This window comes from Bemisia tabaci, chromosome 5 (genome assembly GCF_918797505.1).
Source record: "Bemisia tabaci chromosome 5, PGI_BMITA_v3".
NCBI lineage: Eukaryota > Metazoa > Arthropoda > Insecta > Hemiptera > Aleyrodidae > Bemisia > Bemisia tabaci.
This window is the reverse complement of record NC_092797.1, coordinates 1281921-1306599: the sequence shown is the minus strand read 5'-3', so window position 1 is coordinate 1306599 and position 24679 is coordinate 1281921. Positions and strand designations below refer to the sequence as shown.

Here is a 24679-nt window from a genome sequence, read left to right as displayed (position 1 = left end):
ATTGAACTTGATTCACGGATCCGAAAAGATAAACTGGAGGATCGTTATCACAGGTCTGGGGCGATGATGTTGTGTCAAAGGAGTAGCGAGTCCATCTACCGCTTATCAGGTATCCGCGCCGGCCGCGCGTGGATCGGATCGGGCAGTCGCAAGTGTGGCCGCACGCACTTTGCCTCCCAGTTGTGTGCCATCTCCTCCGTTCACCATGTTACTCCCGCTTCGGAAATGGATCTTTTGCCTCTTACACGCTTCAAGTACGTATCCCAAATTAATCTCTCGCTTCGCAAACGACCCATCGTCATCTCGGAAAAATTACATCTTCACGAGACGATAGAAACATCTTAACAGCCGCAAAAAGAGTCCTCCTACGCAAAGAAATGAATATCGTGAAATTCCCCAGTTGGGTCGTTTTCCAACTGAGAGATCCATTAGTCTCAGCTACTCTGCATTTCAAGTGCGTCTATTTATGCTGAGAGGAATCAAAGAAGGGCGGGCAAAAAGGAGTGTGCTCCTTAGTTGAGGGCCGTAAGAATGCATGGGGATTTTAAAGCGCCAGTGACGTCAGCGGCGACGACGGAGACGAATATCCGAGTCTTTACCCCCGAGTTATGAGCCCTGTCCACAACGCTCGCGTCACATGTCCACGGCTCCTTAGTGCCACGTCTCTTGATGCTTGCTTCCTTTTGATTCAATGTCAAATCCCACTTTTCCATTTGGACGTATGGCTGCCAAACGGAACTATGTGCATTGTGACGTGAGCCCTGTTGTGCATGTATTGTTATGGGTCTCAGGGCTCATGCCAGGACTCATGCTCATGCACATAGTTCCGTTTAGCAGAAATACTTACTTCCATTTCGCCAAAAGAAATCACGGCCACTTTTACATTCTTTCTTTTGCAGCTTGCTCGAGCCCACTCCAGCTTTCTCACGCGTCCCTAGTTCCTTTTAGCATAAATACGTCCAGTTTCAAGTCTTCGGAGACCGCGTAGCGGCCAGGGGGCACAGCTCCCCAGTATCTTCTACTGTCTCTCTCCCATAACCAGCCGAACGTATGGATTAAAAACTAAAGTATGCAATTTTAGACGATTTTTCGTCCAAACCGGACCATGATATCTTTCTTCGTTCGAGAGATATCAAGGTTCACAGGTTTTGACTTCCAACCCAAAATTGACAAAATTTTTTGGAGGTCTGAAAATTTGGGGGGAAAAACGCTCAAGTGTGGGTAATCGTTAGACAAAGTTTGAAGAAATTCAAGAGGGGGGGGGGGGGGAGCCGTTTTTGCATCAACCTCTCTCGAGAGGAACTGCTTGTTAGTTTTTCCTCGAATGAACAAAGTATGAACTGAGATTTGCAACATAGCAATCGAAGATGCGCATTTTTCGACTTGAGCCATGGAAGTACAAAATTCATCGCGCGTCCGTCGATCGGGAGCAGTGCAACTTGGATGTGTGTGTAGCAGTCACGAAAAGCGCCTTCAACTATTCGCATCTGCAACCCGGACATCCGTCGAACACGAATAGTTGCATGCAGGCGCCGTGTTGAACTCCGCATCTACGGCTTCAAGGAGGCACACAGAGCGGACGCCCCACTCTTTTCCGTTCCTCGTAAATGAAAATGAAACGTAGTTATCTGCATTATTATTTAATCATCCATACTCATTTTTGTTGGTCGCAATGAGCAAAATAAAAAGCATCGTGTCCAGACCTGGAAAAATACCGGGAAATACTAGCACTCGCCAAGGAATGCAAAATACCCGAGAAACTCGGAAGGATTTGCGTCTCACAATCAGCTCCAATCTAGCAGGTGTGAAACGTAAAAAAGTTAGGAAACCTCAATCGGACTGCATTTTACAATGAAGAACTGCAATTTCTGGCTCGTGCAACAACATCATATCGATGGTGAAACCATCAGACCACGTATCTCGCTTGCGATGTTTAAAAATCTCTTATCCGTTTTGTCTTTTGAAGGTGAACAAATCAATATCATTCCTCGAAGTTTTCACAGAGGTTTCTTCTACAGAGAAGAAAAATCACGGAGGTTTCAAGAATGGACACACAGTTGTTTCCCATTTAAAAAATTAAGTATGACAGGAAGTCTGCAACGTCTCAATCCGAGATAGGTACGCGGTTGGTAGTTTCACCGTCCTCGATCTTTCTTACCCGATGGACCACTTATAGTCCGTGCGGGCTGATTATTGAAATTGATAGACAAAGAAGACTTAGGGAGTATGGACCGATCCTATTGGTTGAAATGTGTGGTTCCCATAGACTAAGGGAGAAAATGATTGACTAACTGTCAGGTTTCTCGTGGGTTGCCTTTTGTTAGTCTATTACTTCCCTCCTTTGTTTATTACAATCAGCCGCTTCCACCAATAGGATCCCTATACCTATCCCTTTTGTCGTCTTTGTCTATCAATTTCATAATCGGCCTGCTGGCAATGACAGATCGACACATTCAAAGAAAAAATAAAATCCTATTTTTCCTAATAACATGAGCGAGACTAGGGGGGTCTGGCCTCCCCAGAAATCCACTCGGCCCCAATAGAGAAACGTGAGAGAGCTCGCTCAATAAGTGCATGACATCTATTTTTCCGCGAGAACAGCTCAAAATGCATTTTAATATGATTCAATTTTCAAAACTTCCCTGGGAAACAAGACTCCCCCCCCCCCCCGAACCCCTTTTGAAGCTGGCAAAAGCCCCAAACCCATCTTCGGAGCTAGAGGAGTGTCTTTTAAAGCCCCGGCGACCCCTTTGATTAGATACCTACCCATCTACTCCCACCAACAAAAAGTTCCTCTACCCATGTTTCCTTAAACTCTCTGTTGATCTTTTGACTTTTTTATGTTGTCAAAAGTATCTCCCCACGAGTAGAATCTCTCTACTCGTATTCTTCTTTCGATTATTATATCATAATAAAAACACCTTTTCCTCATTTGTTTTCTTGCAGCTCTAGTTTCCCTGATTCATCTCGCCGAAATCCCTACGTCTTGTGGTCCCAACTGCGCATTTTTGAGAGCAGCCGAGTGTATATTCTTACAGCGCCCAACGTACGAATGTGATAGCAATGGTAAGTGCACAACCAGTTTTTTCACCCCTTCCATTGATTTTGGAATTCCATTATGACTTGGAATTATGTGGAAGAACTGAAAGTTCGATCATTCACGCCTTTCCGCTGGTATTTGGACCGCATTAAGCAGAAAGGAACCAAGACACATCAGCTATTACCAAATTTAATCAGGCAATTTAATTTTTTACACATAAACGGCTGTGCGAATTTTCGCGCACATTTCAGTGAATGTTCTGCATTGTACGAAGTATATTCCTTAAAATTTTCAGAGGAATCCGCAAAAACGTTCTCTTGTAGAAAATTAATCTGCCCAGTTTTTGGCAAAAGCTGATGTGGCTTGGTTCCTTTCTGCTAAATGCGGTTCATCTATGCTAAAAGGTTAATTGTGTGAAACATAGTTCTTTCTAGTATACATTCGTCGATATGTTCTTCGGTTTGATACTCAAATTGAAGCAAAAAAGTTCAAAAGTGATGTTCAAAAATTTGTCGTTCCTTTTTTGTGTTCAGTGGGTTTGTAATATTCAACTGGAGGCTTAGCTATTTTCAAAATAAAAATACAACAGAGAACAAAGCCGTGGTTGCATGTTGTTGTTCGCAGTTTAATGTGGTTCAAGTTTTGACTGATCGCCAACCCTCATTGCATTTTCCTCAAGAGTTGCGACCCTATCCATCAGACTGAAATAGTGAACCCCATCCAGCTACAGAAATTCGCCCGCATACATTTATCTTGCATGCCTATTAGAAACATTCAAATTGTGAAATAAGTAATTGCCCGAACATACATTGTCCTATTTTCCTAGATGCACACATCCCCTCATCCTTGTTGAAGTTACTGGATACTCTTCCTCAGAACATTAAGAACTCAATTCTCAATGGAAAATTTAAAATAGCCAATTCCAGCGATATGATGAGAGTCTCTCCAAGTCTGTTGAACCTGATACCGGTGAGTCCTTCTTTATTTTATTCTAATTTTTATTGTCCTGTTGGATGCAGTATCTCAGGGTTGCTGGCGGTTTGAAAAACTGGGAAAGTGAGGAAATTCGTGGCAACTGGGAAAAGTCAGGAAATTTCTGATACATCAACTTATCACTAAAACATATCATTGATCCTCCCACGTTTACCCTTTCTGGTCACTTTTAAGACTTGTCATATTTTAATCAGCTCCTCAATGCCTTTTTTCCTAATTTGACCTCTAACCAAGGAAATTTTGTCGAACCAAGGAATTTGTCGAAAATTTGGCAAAATTTAGCATATTATAAAAAAAATACAAAGACAGAAAATTTTTTTGAAGGTTAGAAAAAGTCAGGGAAAATCAGGGAATTTGAGGATGTAGAAATTATAGCAACCCTGTTACTTTGATCTCCATTTTCTTTATTGTTCATCTCCCAATGCCGTTTTACGCAATTTGCACAACACTGAAATAGTCTATATCCCTCAATTTAACATGTTTTAAAAGGCATTAAAATTCCTGTTTTTTGTGCTTGTGATATTTTTTTTAGAAACGTCACCTGAATACTGTACTCTTGCTATTTAGTTAGTTTTTTATCTATTCTTTTTCTTTTCTGTTTTTAGACAAAGGTGGTACAGCTTAATGCAGAAATTGTATCTTCATACTTACGAGCTTATCCCTATGAATCTTTGGCAGCAACTAAACTGATCAGCTGTCTAAACTCATCAAGAGAAAGGAAAGCTTTTCTTGAAATTGTAAGTTGCTAAAGGTAACTCCTTTTTTCCTTCGCGTTTTGCATATTCCTCAGCTAGGTTTTACATAGGATCAAAATCGTATGTTTTCAACCGTTCAATCCATTTGAATGAAGTTTGCCCTAGGGCTGTAGCAAGAATTTTCCAAATTTTTCCTTATTCAATTGAATTATTCTTTATTTTGGTTTTTCTTGTGGAAGACTTTATGTATTTTGTTTTGCGTGATTTTCAAATGATTGAGGGTCAGTTGCCGGAGCATGTCTCATAATTACTTCCACCAGATCTACATTAATTAGTTGACAAGAAAAGAAAACACTAAAAATGTGGCCTATATACTTAAGTAACAGGATGATAAAATAGTGCTGGGTCCACACTATTCTGCAAGAAAATCAAAGCCAAAAAATCAGTTGATACTCCTAAGTCCGATGTCTAGAGTTGGCTTGTTTATAATAGTATAACATGTGAGAAAGCGGCAATTTGCATCAGATTCCTTTTTGTTCTTCTGAGAGAGACCTGTCAGCCATACAACGTTGATGATTTTTTGCAATGATAAATAATATAGTCCATTACACGAACAAATAATATTTGAACTGTCTATTCGAATAATTATTTCTCTTTTTTACATTTTATCCTGAATCTTTAAAAAATTCTTTTCACAAATTGATGACTCATTCATGAACACTCATAAAGTCATGTGACATTGTCCCCATTGATTGCGTTCGTCAAGTCGTTCAGATTGTAAAGTTATTTCTCTTTTTTTTTTCAGTGGAGCGGAGATGAATCCAATTCAAAGATCGAAGATATTGTTGCATCAGCTCTAACAATCTGGAAAATAGACGCAGATTGGAATTTTTTAGATCTTGTTGATTCAAACTCAACAGTTTTGCTACACGTGCCGCCTGACTTTCTACTCACATTTGACACGAAGGGAGCTTCTGAATTGTAAGTTTACCAGATTATTAGACTTGTATTCTCTGCATGATTTACTTTACCCTCCTTCCTTTTACTTCCGATTGAGGCATAATTAGAATGGTTTAAAAATAAGTGTACCAGGTTTGGTTATGATCTGATGATTCTAACCAGAGATCTATCAGAGATGCTTACAAACAATGTGCACCGCAGCAAAGCTAATCGTATTTATCTCATAAATTTATTTAATAAGGGAGATTGAATTAGCTAAAATCAATGTTCTATGTAAAAAGGGCCCTCAAACCACCTTCCTTTTAAGCTATTTCAAAACTGTCCATCGATACAAATCTTACTGTTTCTAGCCTTCCCTCTTATTTTGGACATATGTCACACTTACAAATGAAAGTGGTTGGAAAATTCTGATCCTTATTCGAATTTTGTCGTTTTGAGAACTTCAAATGCGTTTTTCTCAAAATATTGAATTTACATGAGAGCCCTTTTCATATGTAATGCCTCAATTAAAATGTCTTTCTTATGGAGCTTTCCTAAAACGTTGGTATACAAGTTTTGCAATCTGTCTGCATGAATTAATTTGAACTTGCAGAGTTTAAGGCTCTTTGAAATATGTGTTCATGATTTTGTAGTTCGTTGAAACAAGGTTTAAAGTCCCGCCTGAGTAAGTTTGTCTAAGGGTTGTATGACTCAAAAATTCTAAATTCATTGGAAGGAAATTTATGGAAAAAATATTTTTTTTTTTATTTAGACTCAAAGAGAAGCCTATTTTTTCTGTAGGACAGGGTTTCCTTTTTTCATTAAAGATTCCAATTTTTCTGCTTCTTCTCTTTTGATTTTCTTTTTGGGGAGGGGGAGGGGGCAATTTTTCCCATCCCTATGGATCATTAATTTTACTCTTACACATCAAACTAAATGCTATTTAGTGAATATTTTAACATTTGTCGACCTGTATCATGCGTTTTGTTTTTTCCAGCCTCTTCCACCTTGGATCAAAATTCAACTCAATATCCCATGCAAAAATGATGCGTATTTTGAGAAACCTATCATCAAAAAACCTGAAAGTCTTACAAAGAGCTTGGGCTATTTTAGCAATGAGGGAGCTGCCGGATAAAATCAAATGGAACAAGTAATGCATTCAATTTGTATTTTCATGACTAGTTTCTGGTCGAGTTTTTAAATCATTCTTACGTATACACCGTTAACGATTAAGAAGAAATATTCCATTTTGATTTGTCCAAAATCTTAACCAAGAGCTAGAAAATGGAAGGGTATTCAACTGTAGAAGAGAGTTCACTGGTGAAGTAATGCAGAACATTTGTTCGATATCCTGACTCATTAACATATGAAAGAAAAAAATTGATTACAGATCTAAGGGGCTTCTTAGTAAGTTTGGAATGTTGAGAAATTGGTGAAAATTGAATTTTCTTTTTTATTCAATGTGTTTTTCTAGCTAAAAGTTGTTCTGATTTTTCAGGTACAATTTTATTTTACCTGGTCTCACCTTAGACGAATTGAAAAATCTGGAAATAGATGAAGTAAAGCCAATTATAGCATACGATTTCAGCGTTGCGCAGGTGGGTATTTCACTAATTTTACGGTTAAATGAAGCTGCTATTGAACCTCTTTACTTCTTTATCGCTCTGTATAATTTTCGAATCAGTTCCTTGAGTTTTAAAGTAGAGTTCTAAATAAACTGGAGTTTGTAAAAACTGGTAGAGGAAGTAGATACTGTTTTGTCAAGAGCAAGTTCCACGAGGAAAAGTTGAAGGCTGTAAGTGACTCATCCAACTCTTACCCAGTGTGATGATATAACTGAATCATTCAAGTTTGAGATGTTGTACCCTGATGTTAAAAAACGATTGTAGTGGAGGAGTGGCCAAAGATACCAATCTACGTAATTTTATTAAAAAGATTTTTTTATTTTAGTTAAAAGATTATTTAATCATACTCGTAACAATAACATACCTCTCTTTTGATTTTAACTAATTAGTGTAAAGACTTTTGTCTTCATGCTGAAATTGAATGTAAAGTGCCCTCTAGTGCCTTGAGGCGGCAGATAGACAATTTAAGAAAACTGAGGGTATAGGGAAAACCTGATGGGAAGATTTTTTTTTTCATGTGTAAAATATTTTTAAACTTTAAAAGCTTTGATGTTTCATTCATGATGAGAGTGACTGTAAAGTGGGTATGAGCCGCCTATGTTGATGATTGTTCTGATTACAGATTCGAACAGTAGTCTCTAAAATAATAGTCCCATGGCACATCAACTTCAAGCAAGTAGCCCTGTGGGTTAAGTTCATGTCACCATCTCAAATCCAGAATTTGTGGCAGTTCAATTTCAAAGACCTCAAAATAATGGCGAATGAAACTGCATCGTATATCACTGCAAAACAGGTAAGTGCTCGATGAAAACCCCACTACACAACAAGTTGGTTGCATTGAATGGCAAATGGCTCATCCAGAAAGTTCAAAATCCACTCCGAACTTCACAATTTGCTTAAGAATTGTGCACATTTTTGAGCTTCCCATTTCCGAATGTAAGTATTCTATGGCCAAGACATAATTTGATACAAACAGTTCACTGTAGTATTATAACTTCTTGCCAAAGTCAAAATGGCTGCCATCGTCTGTTGCAGTTTTTTTAATTAAAAACAAAAAATATAACTAAGGCCTTTTATCCAACATCTCCACCTTCTCGTTTTTCAAGTCAAGTGTAAGAAGAAGAAGAAGTACCCTTTTGTTTGTTTCTAGTTGAGGAACTGTGGCTCACAGTCGAAGAATGCTGTGGAGAGGGAGCATGGAAGAAAATAAATAAAAGAACCAATTGAATTTGTTAGTTATTTGCGTTTCATTTGCATTTCTCTTCTCCAGGAAAATTTTATTCCATGATTAATCAAAATGGGACTTTTTTATGCTAAAAGGAACTATATGCAAAGGGTTTGCGTCCAACATAGTTTCTTTTAGCATAAATACGTCCAATTGAAAATGTATTTATTTTATCCTTTATGCTCAGATACTTCTGTACCAGCTGTATCAACTAAATCAGAAATACGTCAAAGAAGGAAAGTATCCAAATCTGAACGGCTCTGCTGATCTCATCAAACTTGACGGTGGGTTTGTCGCCATTCTGCCATTGGCAATCATTGAACAGCTTTCTGCTTCCGATGTTCTCACCCTTGATTCTCTTCAAAAGATTGACAGCAGTTCTATGAGCCTATCAATGGTAATATTATTTCTCATTTTAGTGTACTTTCTGAAGGAAATACACTATTTATTTTCTTCCTCCTTTGCAAAACTATTTTGCCTCCATTTGTCATCAGAAATACAATTATTCAAATTAACTTGCTTTTAGAGCTTATTCAGTGATCACCTACCTTTCAATTTATATGAATTTTAGTCTTAATAGATCAATTTATGTATTCCATTGAAACACATTCTTCGAGGTTAACAGCAGTTAAATATTGATGGTAAGACTGCAGTTATAAGCATCTCGGTTTTCAGTGCTGCAGATTTCCTATCACACTTTATTTTCTTTATGAGAAATTGCTAAACGTCATTTCTTGAAAATTTCGGCGATTTTTCTTCTCTGTAGGAAAATTATTCTGTGAAAGTTTCAAGCTGTGGTGTTGATTCAGTCTCTTTTTAAAAAACAAAACAGAAGCAGAAGTTTTGAAATACTGCAACCAAGAAACGCATTTTTGTAGTTTCACCATCAATATTTTACAACACTGACATTGACACAGAATGATTAAATTCAGGTCCAAAGAATTCAGCATCATAATGGAATAAGTTTTTCATATAAGGGTGTAAGTCTATTACATCATCTCTGAGTTGCCATGGACAGGTTATTTTTGAGCTTCAGAGAAAATCTACCTGAAAATTTTACTAAATACGGCTCCACTAGTAGGACTGCTAGTAGTATGATCCACTAGTTTCCACTAGTTCAAACTAGTGACACATAAAACACTGAAACATGGCCGTTGCAGAAAATTCTTAGTTTTTCGGTTTTCCCCCCCTCAATTTGCTCAGTTATCCATTCATAATAAAATAGACTGTTGGTGTCTATTTTGAGCTGTCAGATGGTTTTTTACGCTTGTGCAAGAAACAGATTCCATTACTTGCATGCATTTTTAATGACGGACTGCATCTTGCAATATGCACGTTTGTCTTTGGAAAATCGGTCTTTTAGTGAATAGTTGAATGAATGGTCGTAAATCTTAACACCGATTAATTAAAACTGGAGAAATCTGTAAATTTAATTAAAATCACGCAGCTTAAATAAAAAAATCATTGATTCAGACAATAAAGAATATCCTCTCCACCAGTGATTTTCTAAAGATCAGTAAAACCACACTTTTATTTTGTTCTTATCCAGGCTTATTATTTAACAGATGAAAGTAGAGTCTTTAATTTGGGAGCACCCAGTAAGAAACTCACCGGTATCAGAGGCATGTTACGAGCGATCCCCACATCTCAAATAATGGCCATCAATGGAGAAATGTCATCAATTATTCTTCACCATTTGCTTCAAAATCTGCAAGGAGATAATGTATTGCGGAACTTAGAACTCCTGAAAAAATGCCGTTCATTTTTAGGTAACTACCTTTTTTGGTTTACTCGCACGTTTATAATTGATTCAATTTACGTATTTGTCTCTTACGTATTATCTTATTGTCCTTCATTTCCATCTCTCCAAAAAGTATACCTTTTGAATTGCATACCAATAGCTCAAGTCGAAAAATGTGTATCTCAGATTCCCACATCCACTCATGTTTCATTTTTTAAGGAAAAACTAACCATCAGTCTCGTTTATAATTTTCTGTGAATTTTTCTTTCTCATTCTTAAAAATCTTAAAAAATTCAAGGAAACATTCTGATCATTTTTCCGTGAAGAAAATGAATCTCATATTTTTTTAAAATTTGGAATTGAGGTACGTATTTTCCGAATTTAGCCTCTGATGCTTTACATCTAACTCATTCAAACAAATGCGCATGTTTGTTGTGCTATTACATAAATTTAACTCCTACATGAATCTGAAGAACCTAAGAAACTTGAAGGATTTCGTCAACCTTTATTTAAAAGATGGTAAAATATATTTAAAGGACATTATTTAGGATTAATTTTGTTAATATTTTTTTGTGAACACACTTTTTCAGTGATTATGGCTAATAAGCAACTTTTTTCTTGCCGTTTTACAGGGAATGTTGACTATGTGCTGAAGTTCCTCCTGGAAAACAAAGATAAAAACATGTATTTCAGTCTCTTGTCTCCCAAAGATATAGCCCACATATCCCTGAGTTCAATCAATGACCTAGTCAAGGATAACTATGGTCAGCGCATTCAAGAGCTTCCATCGCATATCGTAAGGAATTTTCTGTCAGCTGTCATCAAATGCTTCTATTTTTAAAATGAAATCACATTGAAACAGCAGGTCTATACTGATTCAGGAGAAGATCCAATAATGATTCAGGAGATTTGAAAGAGAATTATTTTTTAATGGTATAGATAATTAGTCAGCCTTCTTTCAAACGTAACGTTGTCAGACAAAAACTTATGGACAAGTATCAAAATCATTCCCTTTGATTTTTGGAAATTGTTGGTGGTGTATTCATAACGGCAGCCAGGAAGTTCCTGTGTAAAATCTGCGGCTCCTGCTAAAATGAGGACTTTAAAAATTTGAAAAACGTTGATATTTCAAGATAATAGCATATGTCTCACCTTGTTTTTGTGCAATATCATCAACTGTAAAACTACAAAAATACGAATCTCAACTGCGTTGTCTTAAAATCTTCAGTCTAAAATAATCATAAAACAAAGCTAATAACCAAGGAAAGAAATTTTAAGTAGATCAGAATTGCTAAAAATGAAAAAACTCAAACTTTTCTATTTTGGGCCAAACTAATTAATGCAAGGGAAGTTCGAGTTTTTCCATTTTTAACGATGCCAATCTTAATCCTAAGTCCACTCTACGGTTCTAAGAAAATATTATGTACCAGACATTTGTTTTCAAAATTTCTGAAGAATACTCGTGGGAGTCCAGGAAGTAATAATCTTAAATTTCTTGCAATAATATTGATTGGTTATCCTGCGATAAATAAAAAAGTAGCAGAAAATGTGTGCAGTCGCGAATTGAGGCACATGGATGTATGTATGTATAGATTTTATCCTGCCTGTTTGTATATTTTCCTGCATGTTTTTATCTTTGTTTTCTGTTTAATTTATTTCAACAGTTGGCTGCGATTTTATCGAACAATTCACCAACATCCTGGACTTGGAATAACATGTTTAATAGTTCGAATGCTTTTGAATCTCTCCTGATGGGACTCAGTTGTAAAGAAATTCGTAAAATCGCAGACAGCGACTTCATCACCATAATTGGAAGATACAATGATGAGCGCATGAAAATTGGCAAGGTAAGAACTGAGGGAATTTCTCTTTTTGAATAAACTACCAGACAGGGCATGAAATAAAGCACTAAAACCTTGTTTTTCTGATCGAACTTTTACATACAATTCAACGATCTTATTGAAATTGACCAAATTCAACCTACCTAGGAGAAAATAGTAGTTCCAAATGTTATAATAAGAACTTGAAGTAGAGTTCCATCCTAAAATCTATATCCTCAATTTTGTTTCTTGATCTGCCCAGGCCGAAGGTTGTAACTCAAATTTAATTTAACATCTTTACCGCTTTCTGTGTTGTATTCCCTCTATGCAATTATACCAACATCTCAATTTTCAGTTTTTTGGCACCCAGGTCGGCCAGATTTCTCTTTTCACAGGCCTAATATGTGTATTCATGATCAATCAATCATTTATAAACCTTACTATTTGCTGACTAATTTCCAGGTGCCTTGATCAGGTCTATTTATTTCCATCTTTTTCTTCCGATTGCAGGTATTCCCTAAAAATCTTCAACATTGTGGTCAGGCAGCCTTGATTAATTATTTACTCTTGAAATCCAATTTATACAATGAACCGGAGCTTATCGATCTATTGGAACCAAGTGACATTGAAGCTGTTGGTGGTACGTTCAGTTTTTTCAAATCATCTATCCCAATTTGAAAATATTACTCCGTAATGTGTTCAAAATAATCCACACCACACAGTATAACTGCAGTTGGACTGCATTTTGCAATTAGGAACTATAAATTCTGGCTCAGTATAAAAACAATGTATGAACCATTAGTTTCCTTATGCACGTAAGTGTTTTTTCAGATGAGCCATGATGAGACAACGTTTATACCATTTATTTCCTCATGCACATAAGTGTTTTTACAGATAAGCAAAAAAATTGTCGCTCCAAATTGCAAAATGTAGTCCTGGACTGCATTTTGTAATAAGGAACTACTATATCTGGCGCTATAGTAAAAGCACCTATTCACGTATGGAAAGTAATGGCACATTAATTTTGTTTCTTAAGCGGGCCAGAACTGTTAGTTCTATATCGCAAAATGTAGGCCAGTTGGACTAGATTTTGCAATTGGGAACTACAAATTCTGGGTCAGATTAGGAACAACGTATATACCATTTATTTCCTCATGCACATAAGTGTTTTTACAGTTAAGCAAAAAAATTGTCGCTCCAAACTGAAAAATGCAGTCCTATTCTGCTGTGCGGTTGGAATAGATGATGTATAAACCTTGGGATGTTCTTTGGCCATTCTTTAATGAAACATGAATGTTCCAGGAAAACTTATGAATATTTTTCCTCCAATTTGTAAGATAAGTCTCTTCGCAATTAATTCAGAAGTTGGTAAAAATTTCAAGGAATAATGTTCACAAATTTTCTCAAAAATTAATATTTTAAGAGAGGAAATTTGGCAACGTCTGAATGTTCATACAGCGTTTTTCTTTGGCAAAGCAGAATTGGTAATGGATTTCAATGTATGTTTTCCTTGATCCAAATACCTTCCTGATTTCACTTTGACTTATTCACAAGGGGTATCAGAAATTTCCCAGAGAATTTCTAACTCTTTCAACCCCCCAATATTTTAAACATTGTTGAAATTGTTTAGTTATGAGCTTGAGATAATTATTCATTTTCCTGATTTCTTTTTGTTTATAATCTAATAGCCCAAAGTCTTTTTCTCTCAGTTCTTTTCATTGGTTTCAAGTTCATTTTTGTTGTTTCTGTCAGTTCCCCGTAGTAGTTGATCTGCTGATCTAGTCTTTCAATCAGTATCAAGATTCTACAGCTCTGTCTGTTTTGCTCCTAGGTTATATTTTAGCATCCTTACCAGTCGAAGAAATATTGCAAGCTCAATATAGCGCTCACATCATTTCAGCCATTGGGCAATTGAGTTTACCAGAACTTATGCTTGCTGCCTCTCAAGATCATCTTAATACTCTGATGGATGAATATTTAAATAAGGTAATTGCTTTCTCGTTATTCGGCCTCTTTACAACTTTTAGGACAGACGTTTTTTATACCAATTCAGTGAGAAGGGCAAGCGATAGGTTTAAAAAAAGAAATTGGAAAAAAATTGAAGTTGCTCACCCAAACATGAGGGCAGGGGTGCAGAAACTTTTTTGCTCTCAAATTTTTCGTTTAGTCTGCTTCAAATTCTGTCGCTTTTAGGGAATTGGCTCCTCCGTATGAACATAGCACACCTAAAGATTTCCCTCACATTTTCAAGTTGCCTCACCAAGTTCATCGGTGCATAAAAAAACACACAATCTTAACTCTCTGAAAAAATGAAATGCCATCTAGAATTGCCTCCATGAGTTTGGTGATGACTCATTTTTCCTCCCAACCCACTTTTCGTATAATAAAATTATGGAAAAATCCATTCCTTTTTTCACTTTTCATCGTTTATCTAGCACTGCTGATCACTCAATATTTTTTTACCTTGGCAACATTTTTACGGGCCTCTGCCATCGGAGCGTGATTTTGAATTTTGCCCTGCTGGAAGTTTTGATTCGTTTGATCTACACTTCAGTTTGATTTCTGCTCCAACTTTCGCTTCGGTCGTCCGTGACAGCTCAGTGGTTACATTACATCACTTCACAATAGTTACACCACATTACTTCAACATTGTGTAGTGAACATACTTGTCGACTGTTTCAAGCAGGCGTTTTGGCTTTGTCTTTTACCAAGTTCAGCTATTTTTATTAGATTAATTTTGCATATTGCTACCAAAAAGAAAGCCTTTTTTAGCCGCCAGATTTCAAAAACCCCTCTTTACTTGCCATCATATTTCTTGCATGATCAGCTGCGATTTGAAGATCGTTTGATTGCACAAGTTCTGCAACCCTGCTTAAGGAAGTATTAGTCAAATCATTAATTTGAAAAAAGTCAAACCAGCACTCACTTATGCGCTTATTTTCCTGATCCATCAAAATTTTCAGAGGACATGATTTAGCACTTGAGTTGTTTTAAAAATGAAAGGTTCAGCCATCAAGTGGTTTACCTTTCAGGATGTATCAGGACTTGCAAAATTGCCTTCAATTTTTTTTTATTCTATTTGTATTGCCTATTGTACTGCCTTTTTTTTTTATCTCATTTTAATTAATGGTTCATCCAAATTTTTTTGTTTCTAGGATCACAACCTAACAGACATTCTGAACCTTCGGAACCTCATTCATTTCATCCCTGCTTCTGCTCTTGTGAAAATCAATCCAATGGATTTGAAATACATGATCGAAAGCGGTATTATAGATAAAAGACTTTGTGGTGATTCAAGCACTCGAGAGGCCTGGTCAAGACTTTTAATCACCATATACGGGTAACTCTCCATTTATATTTTCAACAAATGCTTCCTCAAATTTCTTAAATTGAAGGCATTGACTGTTTTGTGCAGGTACCATTGGGTTTACTTGAACCTATGAAATGAAATATATCAATGCACAAAATTAAATGTGCTTAATTATGTCCTTCACATGAATCAACAAGCGAAATTTTTTTTATTTATGAAATTTCTCCTCAATTCTTATTCGAACGTGCAAGATCATCTCCTGATATTTTTTTAACCACTAGAACAAATGTCAAATTTTCAATTTTTACTGGCGAAACAAGTTTCAAATACTCTCACAAAATATTTCTTATCATCAACTGCATCCAAAAAAAATCACAGGATCTCAATCTTGTGATCCAGCATTTTCTGGAGCCCTACTCTGTCAATTCTGTATTTGACAATTTTGGATGATTTTATGTTGCACAGTTCACCTTCAAAGTGGAATGCAAGTCAGTTAGAAACGGTAGGAGATTTGATGATAGCTTTCTCTTCAGATCGTTTGGATACGATTGATTCTGCTCAGTGGCAGTTGCTGGCTGACATTGCTGTGACCAGGTACACGGATATTGTTGAGTGGCCGAAAACCTCAACATTTTATCAGGTAGTGATTACTTAACCATCAAGTACAACTTTTCCCATTAAAGTGAATGCTTTAAATTTGTCATCGTCAAACGTTTCAATGTGAATGCTTGATACGAGGGTATCCCAATAACACAGGTCTGCAGAAAAAGAAAAATTCTTTACAAAGTCTGGGGATTTGATGGATTTGTCCCATGCAATTTTCTCTCCTGAATTCGAAAATGGAAGATAGAGAACTAAGGTCATTTTCAGATTCAGCAGGCTAAAGCACCTAGGGTGATGCATTTCGCTTGACTAAAATATTCTCTAATACAAAGGTTTTTTCAGCGAATGGCATAATCCGCCTGTATACTCGCATATGTGTAAAGCTGATTCGTTTTATGTAAAACTGATGTTCTTTTTTCACTAATTTTTCAGCTGCAGTCATTTGAAGCTTCCTGTATTTCAGTGCATCTCTTAAATGTTTTAGATTCTCTTGTTGGTTTCGTTTTTAGTTTGATCGGGTTTTTCTCTTTCTTTCTATTTTTCTTAGGCATGCATGTCAACCTTGATCAAATCCGAGCAAAAGCGTTATTTGGAGGCAGTCAAATCCCTAGCAAGGAAATACTTCACCGAAGTGCAGCGCATGGCCAGCTCAATTAAACTCAACACCAAAGATGACTCCATCGTATTGATCAAAACGAACAAGAGCTCCTCAGAAAACTTGCCAGTGCCGAAAATCATTTCTTTAGATGAAGGAGGAAGCTCCGCAGAAGATATATACGAGATCTTCACTGAGGAACCTTCGACCAAGTCACATCAAGAAACTACTCCAAGTCCTCAGCAACTTCACCCAAAAGATACCTTCAAAATGAAATCAGTCTCAGTCAGTTCCTTTAAGAGCCCATCTGAAATAATTTCTACTAGCCGTACTAGTCCTGAGGACGCGAATGTTTTGTCATCCTCAACAAAATTCCACCCAGGAAATGTAAGCGGTGAGAACTACAACCCTCATCCTAGGATCAGATCACAGGAAGATTCAAATGAAGATCATGCTTCACAAACAAATACAGATTCAGAGGAAAATGGAGCAACACTATTCAAGTCACCTGGTTTTCCTTTGATAACAGAGGTCTCCACCGGCACCCCTCATCAACGAAATGAAACTCCAGGTACTAACTCTCTGCACCCTATTCCTCATGATCATGAGTTTTTACCCGAGTTTTCAGAGCCATCAGTGGTTTCTCCAAGAGAAACGACAAATTATTTTTCGACGGAGGCTTCAAGATACGGTTCTGATGATACTGTTAGCACCTTGCGAATGTCTTTTCTTCCTAAGAATATTCTGTCAAAAGAAGATGAAGATAATGGCGATTTGCATGTGCATATAATTGAGCCAGAGATAATGGAAGATAACCCGATTCTTAAAAATCCCGATGAGATTAAGAAAGGGATTTCCATAGATTCAGATCGGTCCATTCTGTCCGAGATAGACACTGATGATTCGCGCCAAATGCAATCCTCTGTAGAGGATGATAAGTTAGAGGTCTCCTTCACTGATGCTAATGAAAAACCTGAGTCCAGCTCGACAGATGCACCGAATTTCTTTTTAGGGTTATTCAATGGTTTTACAACAAAGTCCACAATCTCTACGGAGGTCCTTTCAACTGATTCTACTGAAAGGCCAAAGTTAAACTTCGCAGATGGACCAAATTTTCTTTCAGGGTTATTAAATGGTTTCACGACCAAGTCTGTAATTTCTACGACGCCTGAATCAGTCAATGAAAATTCCTTGGAAACCGAGTTTGATTCTAACTTAGTATCTTCAACTACCACAGAGGGCACCGAATACGAATTGGGGGATACATTTAGCGCTCTTTTATTTGGGAAAGAGTTTACCGACCAAGCTGTAAAAGTCCGCAAAGGGTTGAAACAACTCATGGGTGTAGATAAGTCAAGGGAGTCACCAATTCCTTTCAATACTACAAACATGAAGGCTACTGATAGGATACCGCCTGTTCAGAGTGAAGGTGAAGAACAAGGTGTTGAAAGTGATGTCAATTCGTCATCAGTTGAGGATGAGGTATATCAGTCAACAATAACTTCGATCTTGAGCGTGGAACCCATAAATGAGAGGACTCAAGCTGAAGCCATTGTCTTCAATGAAAACCCCTCTGCCGAAAGAAATTCCAAGCCACCAACTGACATGATTTCCTCAACTGAGCCTCTAACTCAGCCTTCCGTAGTGTCTGAAAACATGGATCCCTTTGATTTTCTAGATTATAAAGCAGGAAAAATTATTTCACTGGACAATATCTCTGAAATGTTAGACTTGGATTACGATCATCCTCTGGCTGAAGTAATCGGGAAGGAAGGAATCAGCAGCTCAGAGGCTGACGCCAGATTTGCACGTTTTCGCAGGAATGCAGATCAACCTTCAAATAGCGTAAGTTTTCATTGCTTTCTAAAATTGTGTTCAATTAATTTTGATTTTTTTTTTTTTTTTTGTAAAATGTCTAAATAAATGTCCAGTAAGTGTTTTTAGTGCACTGGCGTTTCCTTGTGAGGCAGACATTAAGGGGGAGGGGAGATAGTGGAGTGTGCAGACACAGACACAGTAATTATAATGCCCCCAACATCATAGCGTTTTTCTCAATTTAGAGATTCCTGAATTTATCTGGACGCTGGTTCCAACTTTAAGAAGCTAAACTGTAATGCCTTAATTTGAGATAGAAACAAAATTTACAATGTTAGAAAGTAAGTATAGACCCCGAAATTTCGAGCTGTAATTTTAGAGCTAAAACCATGTGCATTGAATTTCAATTCGGGTGCAGACAATTTTTTTATGTAATAAAAGGGAAAAGAAGGAAATATTTTTTTTGAACTATAACAAGCCATTTTTAAAAATAAGACTTGAATGAAGATATTTCACTTCTATATTTAAGATTTTAAGTAATATATTCCCTATTGTGATTTTTTTTTTTTTTTTTTTTACTTTTCTAAAAGTACCTTTACAATTGTATTTTTCAAGATATTGTCTGAATAATCAAGGTATTTTTACAGGGGTTCTGTGATTCAGTTAAAGTGCTTGGAGCATCTGCAGTACTAGCCGTACGAGATTTCGATTTGCACTCAGTCACGAATGATGAACTTCTAAATTGTGTGGAAGATCTGGGTAAATTAGACTTGCCACAGTCGATCAAAGAAATCATTTGGCAACGAGTAAAATCTGTGAGTGTTTAACTTCTTTTTTCCATGTAATTCCATGTTCAGAAAAGCGAGGTATAAAATCTGAGGCAAAGACGTAAGCAGTCTCCTCTATCCTTTGATTAAAAAAATGGGAAGGAAAAGTTATCAAGAGAAAGTAATGTCTCTCCCAGGCATGCTTCTCTCAAGATCATCAGACAAGGTATGAATTTAAGCATTCTGATACATGTTTCTCAACCAGAATTTCACGTAAAGCACAGATCTAACATCTAAAATTACTGAAATTAACTCCCAACTAAGATATTAACGTTTTTATTTTACATTGGTTACGGGAGATTTAAGTCACTCGGTCATAAGAACCGCAATTCTCTACGTTAGTCAAATTGCGCCTTACAAGGATTTCGGGCGGATTTTTCAATCGAGCATTGTTCCTCTCCCACCCTTTATTGCTCAAAGGGTAAACAATTTGGTTTAGCTGAGCCAAAGCGTCAACAATTTGGTTTAGCTGAGCCAAAGCGTTAAGATTGAGGTTGCCATACACTGTGGAGACTGCCACGTCTAGTGTGCGATTTGACTCTCGTAGATCATTGAGTTTTCATGGGCAGGAAGTTTGAATGCACGCATCAAGAAACATTATATATATTGGTAAGGAGCTAATTTCAGTAATTTTCGTTGTGCAAATCGTGTTCAAAGTGAAATTCTGGTTAAGAAACATGTATCAGAATGCTTAAATTCATACCTTGTCCAGAAGTCCATTGCAATTGTTTGAAGAAGGTACAAAGTTGTGGCTCTTACAAAAAAGGCGATTCCTGTTTCCAAATTAAGTTCAGCAAAGAAAGAATATTCCAGCACAATACACATTTTTATTTAACTAAATTGAGAGGAAGATATGAAACTAGAGCGCAGGAAGTTAGTAATCCTCCTGTTTTTCTTATGCATAGTATTTTCATTTCAACATGTCTTCATCTCTGTTTCTTGAGTACCATGATTTAGTGGTACCTTAGGGGAATTTTTAACAAAATTTGTGTGTTAATTTGATTTTTTCTGTCACATATATGTACTTCTGCAGGCTGATCATTGAAATTGATCGACAAAGCAGTAGACAAAAATACAAAGGGAAAATTGAGCGATCTTATTGGTAAGAGTGGGTGGTTGCAGTGGGCAAAGTAGGTAAATGATGGACTAACCGAAGGCAACCCACCAGGGACTCTTATTATCAGTCCATCGCTTTCCCCCTTTGTCTGTAACAACCACATTTTTCAACCAATAGGATCGCTCCATTTTCCCTTAGTCCTCTTTGTCCATAGCTTTGTCTATTAGTTTCAGTAATCAATATGCAATTCCCATCTAATAGAGATTAAAATTCTTGCATGCAAGAGCATGACTAGAAGTAAAGACGTGCCAGATTAGCATCAGAGTTGTCTCAGTCAAGGAATATGTACCGGGAAAACTGGGAAATGTGAGGAAAAATGAGGAAAGTCTCGGGAAAAATTGTTAAGTCACCTTCATTTGCTTTCTAGAATGGGTTTGACGTTTCGAACAACAAATTTTGCTTGATAACTATTTCAAATTATGTCTTTTTAACCATCTGGCATATCTTCAATTGTCAGAGAATTTCACCAAAATGTATCAGGGATATCAGTGGAATTCATCCTCTAAATTCTGTGACAATCCTAGTATGATATGTGTAAGTCTCCATTCAATTTGGTCGATCTTGTGTCACTTTTCTAGTTGGAAGTCGTAGATATGGCCATCGGGACTTTAGCGGGGGCTTGGAAACTGGATGATGCTAACAACGTGTCTCTGAATATCAGTGAGGATTGGAATTTGGAAATAATTCATCTGCTCTCAAAGTACAATAAGGACAATTTGGTTGTAAGTTATATTCTCCTCCTTTTTTTAATAGGTATGTTTGAAAAATACATGGGTTTTTGTGTTGATTACTTCAGTCATCTTCCCAGGGCAGAAATGTATTCATGGTAAGAGATCTTGCAAAATCTTGGCATTAGTACTTCAAGATAAGCTGTACGTTCTGGATAAATGTTCATCAGAAAATAATCCTGCAATTTTTCCCCGCTTCGGAAGAAAATTTTAAATTGAAGTACTTACTTTAAAAATTATTTGAGTGTTTAGTAAAACTACCACCTTGAAGGACCTATACACCCTTGAAATATTGGAATGGATTGAACCGGATTAGCCTAATTATGTCGGATGTTGCCTGATTTTCTCTGTTGTTATATTTTTTAAACAGAACTCAATTCTCTTATTGCAGTTTATCCAACCCATTGAGTTAGCTGCAATCACAGTTAGTGCTATCATTATTTGATTTCGTTTTAGGCAAACGCGGTTGTTAAAAAGATGAAGAAGCAAATTTTCACGGGGGAATTAATCGGTGAAGTGCCAGAAGCCGTCATAGTGGCCATGGGACCTTTGCTTTGCCATTTGAATCCCAACGAACTACAGCTCATGTTCCAGACGCCGGGCACTTTCATGCATGTTATTCCAATCATCGGAAATATGATGAGGGATTGTGAAATGGAATGTCTCTCCAAATTCGCCAAATTGGCTGTTGCATTCATGGATACCCCAGACTTATGGACATCAGACATGGTTGCATTGCTTGGCCCGATACCCGCAGGTACAATATTTTTCTACATATTTTTCTCTTATTATTTATGGAGGTTTTTTCACATACCCCAGCCTTGTGCAATATACATTAAAATCCATTACATTACATTCATTTATGCGTGAAAATGTGAAAAGGCCTGAAAAATATGGAAAGGGAAATACTTTTATTTGTAGGATCAAAACTTTTATCTTACTCTGCAATTCAAGCTTATCATCAAAAACAATCAGAGCACCCTGAGTTTGGCTTTTGATATATTTTAGGGAAAAGAAATTAAAAGAAGAGTAAAAAATTGCAAAAAGGTCATCATCATTGAAAATGGAGAGGAATTTAGTTGAGGAGCGTCATGGAAAATATAAAAAGCCCCCAGGCGAACGAACGAAAATGTAGAAAATTTCTACAGCCCTTCCTTAAACTGTTTTTAATTCTATTTCAGATAGATTACTAATTCATTTTCAGTGAAAATTGACAAACTTATGTTCGTTTTTTCCTTCATTTTTGAAGTTCAAGTCTTGATTCTTTTTTGTTCCAGGATTAGACGAGGATAATTGGAGACTTCTCGCCAGTCGTCCCCAGTCTGTCTCTGGCTTACGACCGAGTTCTTTGGAGTGCTTACCACAATCTTTCTTACAGGTATAATCTTTTTTTGTACATATTAAAAAAATCAATTATATTCTGAGGAAATGCATCTTGCAGGGTTTTAGAAAATGCCTCATTTATGATCTGTGGATTAAGGCAATCAGGAGGAAAATCTTGAATTGAAAGAAATTTTAACTTCTTGAAAATTACACTTTTAACAAAGAGGATCTGACAATTTAAAAGCGCTTCAAGATTATAAGGGAAAAGTGTAGAATTGCAAAAGAATGGTCAGCGCCTTAAAACATTCTGGAAGCTTGCGGCTGAAAAATTAGCTCATTTTAACAGAGGCATCAAGAAGATATACCTTGCACTAGATTTTTCGTAAGTAATCAAATGTTAGAGAAGCAATTATATCCCAAGATTACATTATTGCTGCCAACTTAAAAAAAAGTGCATAATTCAAAGTCCGGTCCTTCCTAGTCCCTCCTGCAGGCCGATTATTGAAACTGAGAGACAAAGCTATAGACAAAACAGACAAAAAGGAAATGGAGGAATCCTATTGGTGGAAGCGGGTGGTGGCAATGGACATAGGAGGTAGGTAATGGACTAACTGCAACCCACCAAAGACCCGACAGTTAGTCCATCATTTTCTTCCTTAATCTATAGGAACCCACCATGTCAAACAATAGGATCGCTCCATAGTCCCTATGTCTTCTTTGTCTATCGCTTTGTCTATCAGTTTCAATAATCGGCCCGCTGGTGTCCCATCACACCCGGTTCTCCCCTATACAGGTAGTAGACATCTATCTACCATATCCTTGTTGAATTGTGTCCTTCAAGGAAAATGCAGACAAGCCATCTGTACGTGTTGGGTTGCACCACAGAATAAATCAATTATCAAATAATGTCCCCATTAAAATTGAGGACTATGCCAGAAGAAAAGCATCTATAGAAGGTACAGCGTTCTGAGCCAAAACTGCATTTGAAAGCGGTTCTGCGGTGTCCCAAGAAACTTAGAGGACCACTTGGTTAAACTAAAGGCAATCCTTCTAACCAAGATTCTTAAGTTTCGAAATCCAACAATAGTATGGAAAAACAAATCAAAACAAATTAGAGCGTATTTTGAGGAATACTCCCCTTCGAGGCTATTTCCCTTCCTTTGGAATGGTTCTCAATTGGTCCATTCTGCTGCTTACCTGACTGACTCATTCCGCACAAGTTAGAGGGTCATATAAGAGTGGTTTCATAGCTCATAGTATTTTTCCTAATGTTTGATGAACCTAATTTTCTACCCTGTAAGTTTCTACTCCGTAAAAAAAAGCTGCTAACTCTGTATATTTTTCAAACTGGATAAATCTTTTGTTTTAGATGATGGGAGTAGAAGCACTAGGGAGCATTTCTCCTTTAACGGCCAAAATTTTAACGGACAACCAGCTGAAATCGCTAGAGAAACAGAAAGCAGATGTCTTAATCAGTGTGAAAAATGAACAGTGGAGCCTTCGAAACATTTCTGCGCTACACAAACTGAACATTGATACGACTACAAAACCAAAAATTGAAGTCGACCTGAGTTCTAATTCGAATTCTGTCACTCCGTCCATTTTAATTGCTGTCTGTTTATCAGCCATTTTCTCGTCTTGGTGTTAATTGTCAAGTAAATGATTCTACTTAGGATGATTGGCAAAGTCATTAAATTTTTAAGCCCGTTTTGGTGAGCATTATTTGTCATGCTGCTCAATTGGAAATTATTTTATCCATTTTTTCTTGCATTTTCTTCTTGTAATATTCTAAATGTTTTATGGTGCAAAAAATGTAATGTCTTTTCAATAGAAAGGATCTTACAATGAAATATTCTTTTTATATACCTATGATGTCTGTGATATATTTTTCTCAACTCAGTATTATTATTGATTTTCGCCGTTTCTTTGGGAGTACCAAACATGTCACATTAGCTCAAGAAATTTAGTGGATGTTTCAGAGGCAACCAGGTGAAACGTTCCAAAATAGTATATGTCTCTTTTAGCCTAGTTTTGTGTTTGTTTTGAAGTGATGATAGTCTCTTTATGATTTAAGGGAAAATTGCGCATTTCAAAATCTCAAAGAAGAACTCATTGTCAAGATTTGTGATTGTTGATATCGATCTCTTCTTATTTTCCGTACAAAATTGAACATTTTTCAGAAAATTTATAGAATTAAATCTACACCCTTTCATACTTGTATGCCTCTTTGAAGATTTAAGTAAGAAAATATACTCATGTTGTTTAGTTACTTCCTAGCGTTTT

At 36.8% G+C, this 24679-nt stretch overlaps 1 protein-coding gene across 2 annotated transcripts; it reads left to right on the top strand.

The window, feature by feature from the left end:
* The first annotated feature begins 94 nt into the window (after window positions 1-94).
* On the top strand, window positions 95-24665 carry LOC109035551 (uncharacterized). Of its 2 annotated transcripts, XM_019049223.2 has the most exons (23): window positions 95-254; window positions 2947-3066; window positions 3867-4009; window positions 4639-4770; window positions 5534-5709; window positions 6665-6817; window positions 7166-7265; window positions 7915-8085; window positions 8705-8914; window positions 10067-10286; window positions 10891-11054; window positions 11923-12105; window positions 12589-12718; window positions 13910-14064; window positions 15234-15418; window positions 15854-16028; window positions 16539-17157; window positions 18265-18431; window positions 19049-19216; window positions 20924-21067; window positions 21530-21830; window positions 22351-22451; window positions 23766-24665. In XM_019049223.2, exons 1-23 carry the CDS (start codon window positions 206-208, stop codon window positions 24042-24044), a joined length of 4245 nt encoding a protein of 1414 aa, XP_018904768.2. In that variant the 5' UTR covers window positions 95-205; the 3' UTR covers window positions 24045-24665. The 2 variants fall into 2 exon arrangements, with proteins under 2 accessions (XP_018904768.2, XP_018904767.2); XM_019049222.2 differs by having other exon boundaries at window positions 16539-18431.
* Window positions 24666-24679: the final 14 nt, after the last annotated feature.

Bases quoted from the DNA above. Each gene is read 5' to 3' on its own strand.
- LOC109035551 (XM_019049222.2), top strand. From the start codon at position 206: ATGTTACTCCCGCTTCGGAAATGGATCTTTTGCCTCTTACACGCTTCA. The intron at 6,818-7,165 runs GTAATGCATTCA...CTGATTTTTCAG, and splicing joins GATAAAATCAAATGGAACAA to GTACAATTTTATTTTACCTG. The intron at 21,068-21,529 runs GTAAGTTATATT...ATTTCGTTTTAG, and splicing joins ACAATAAGGACAATTTGGTT to GCAAACGCGGTTGTTAAAAA.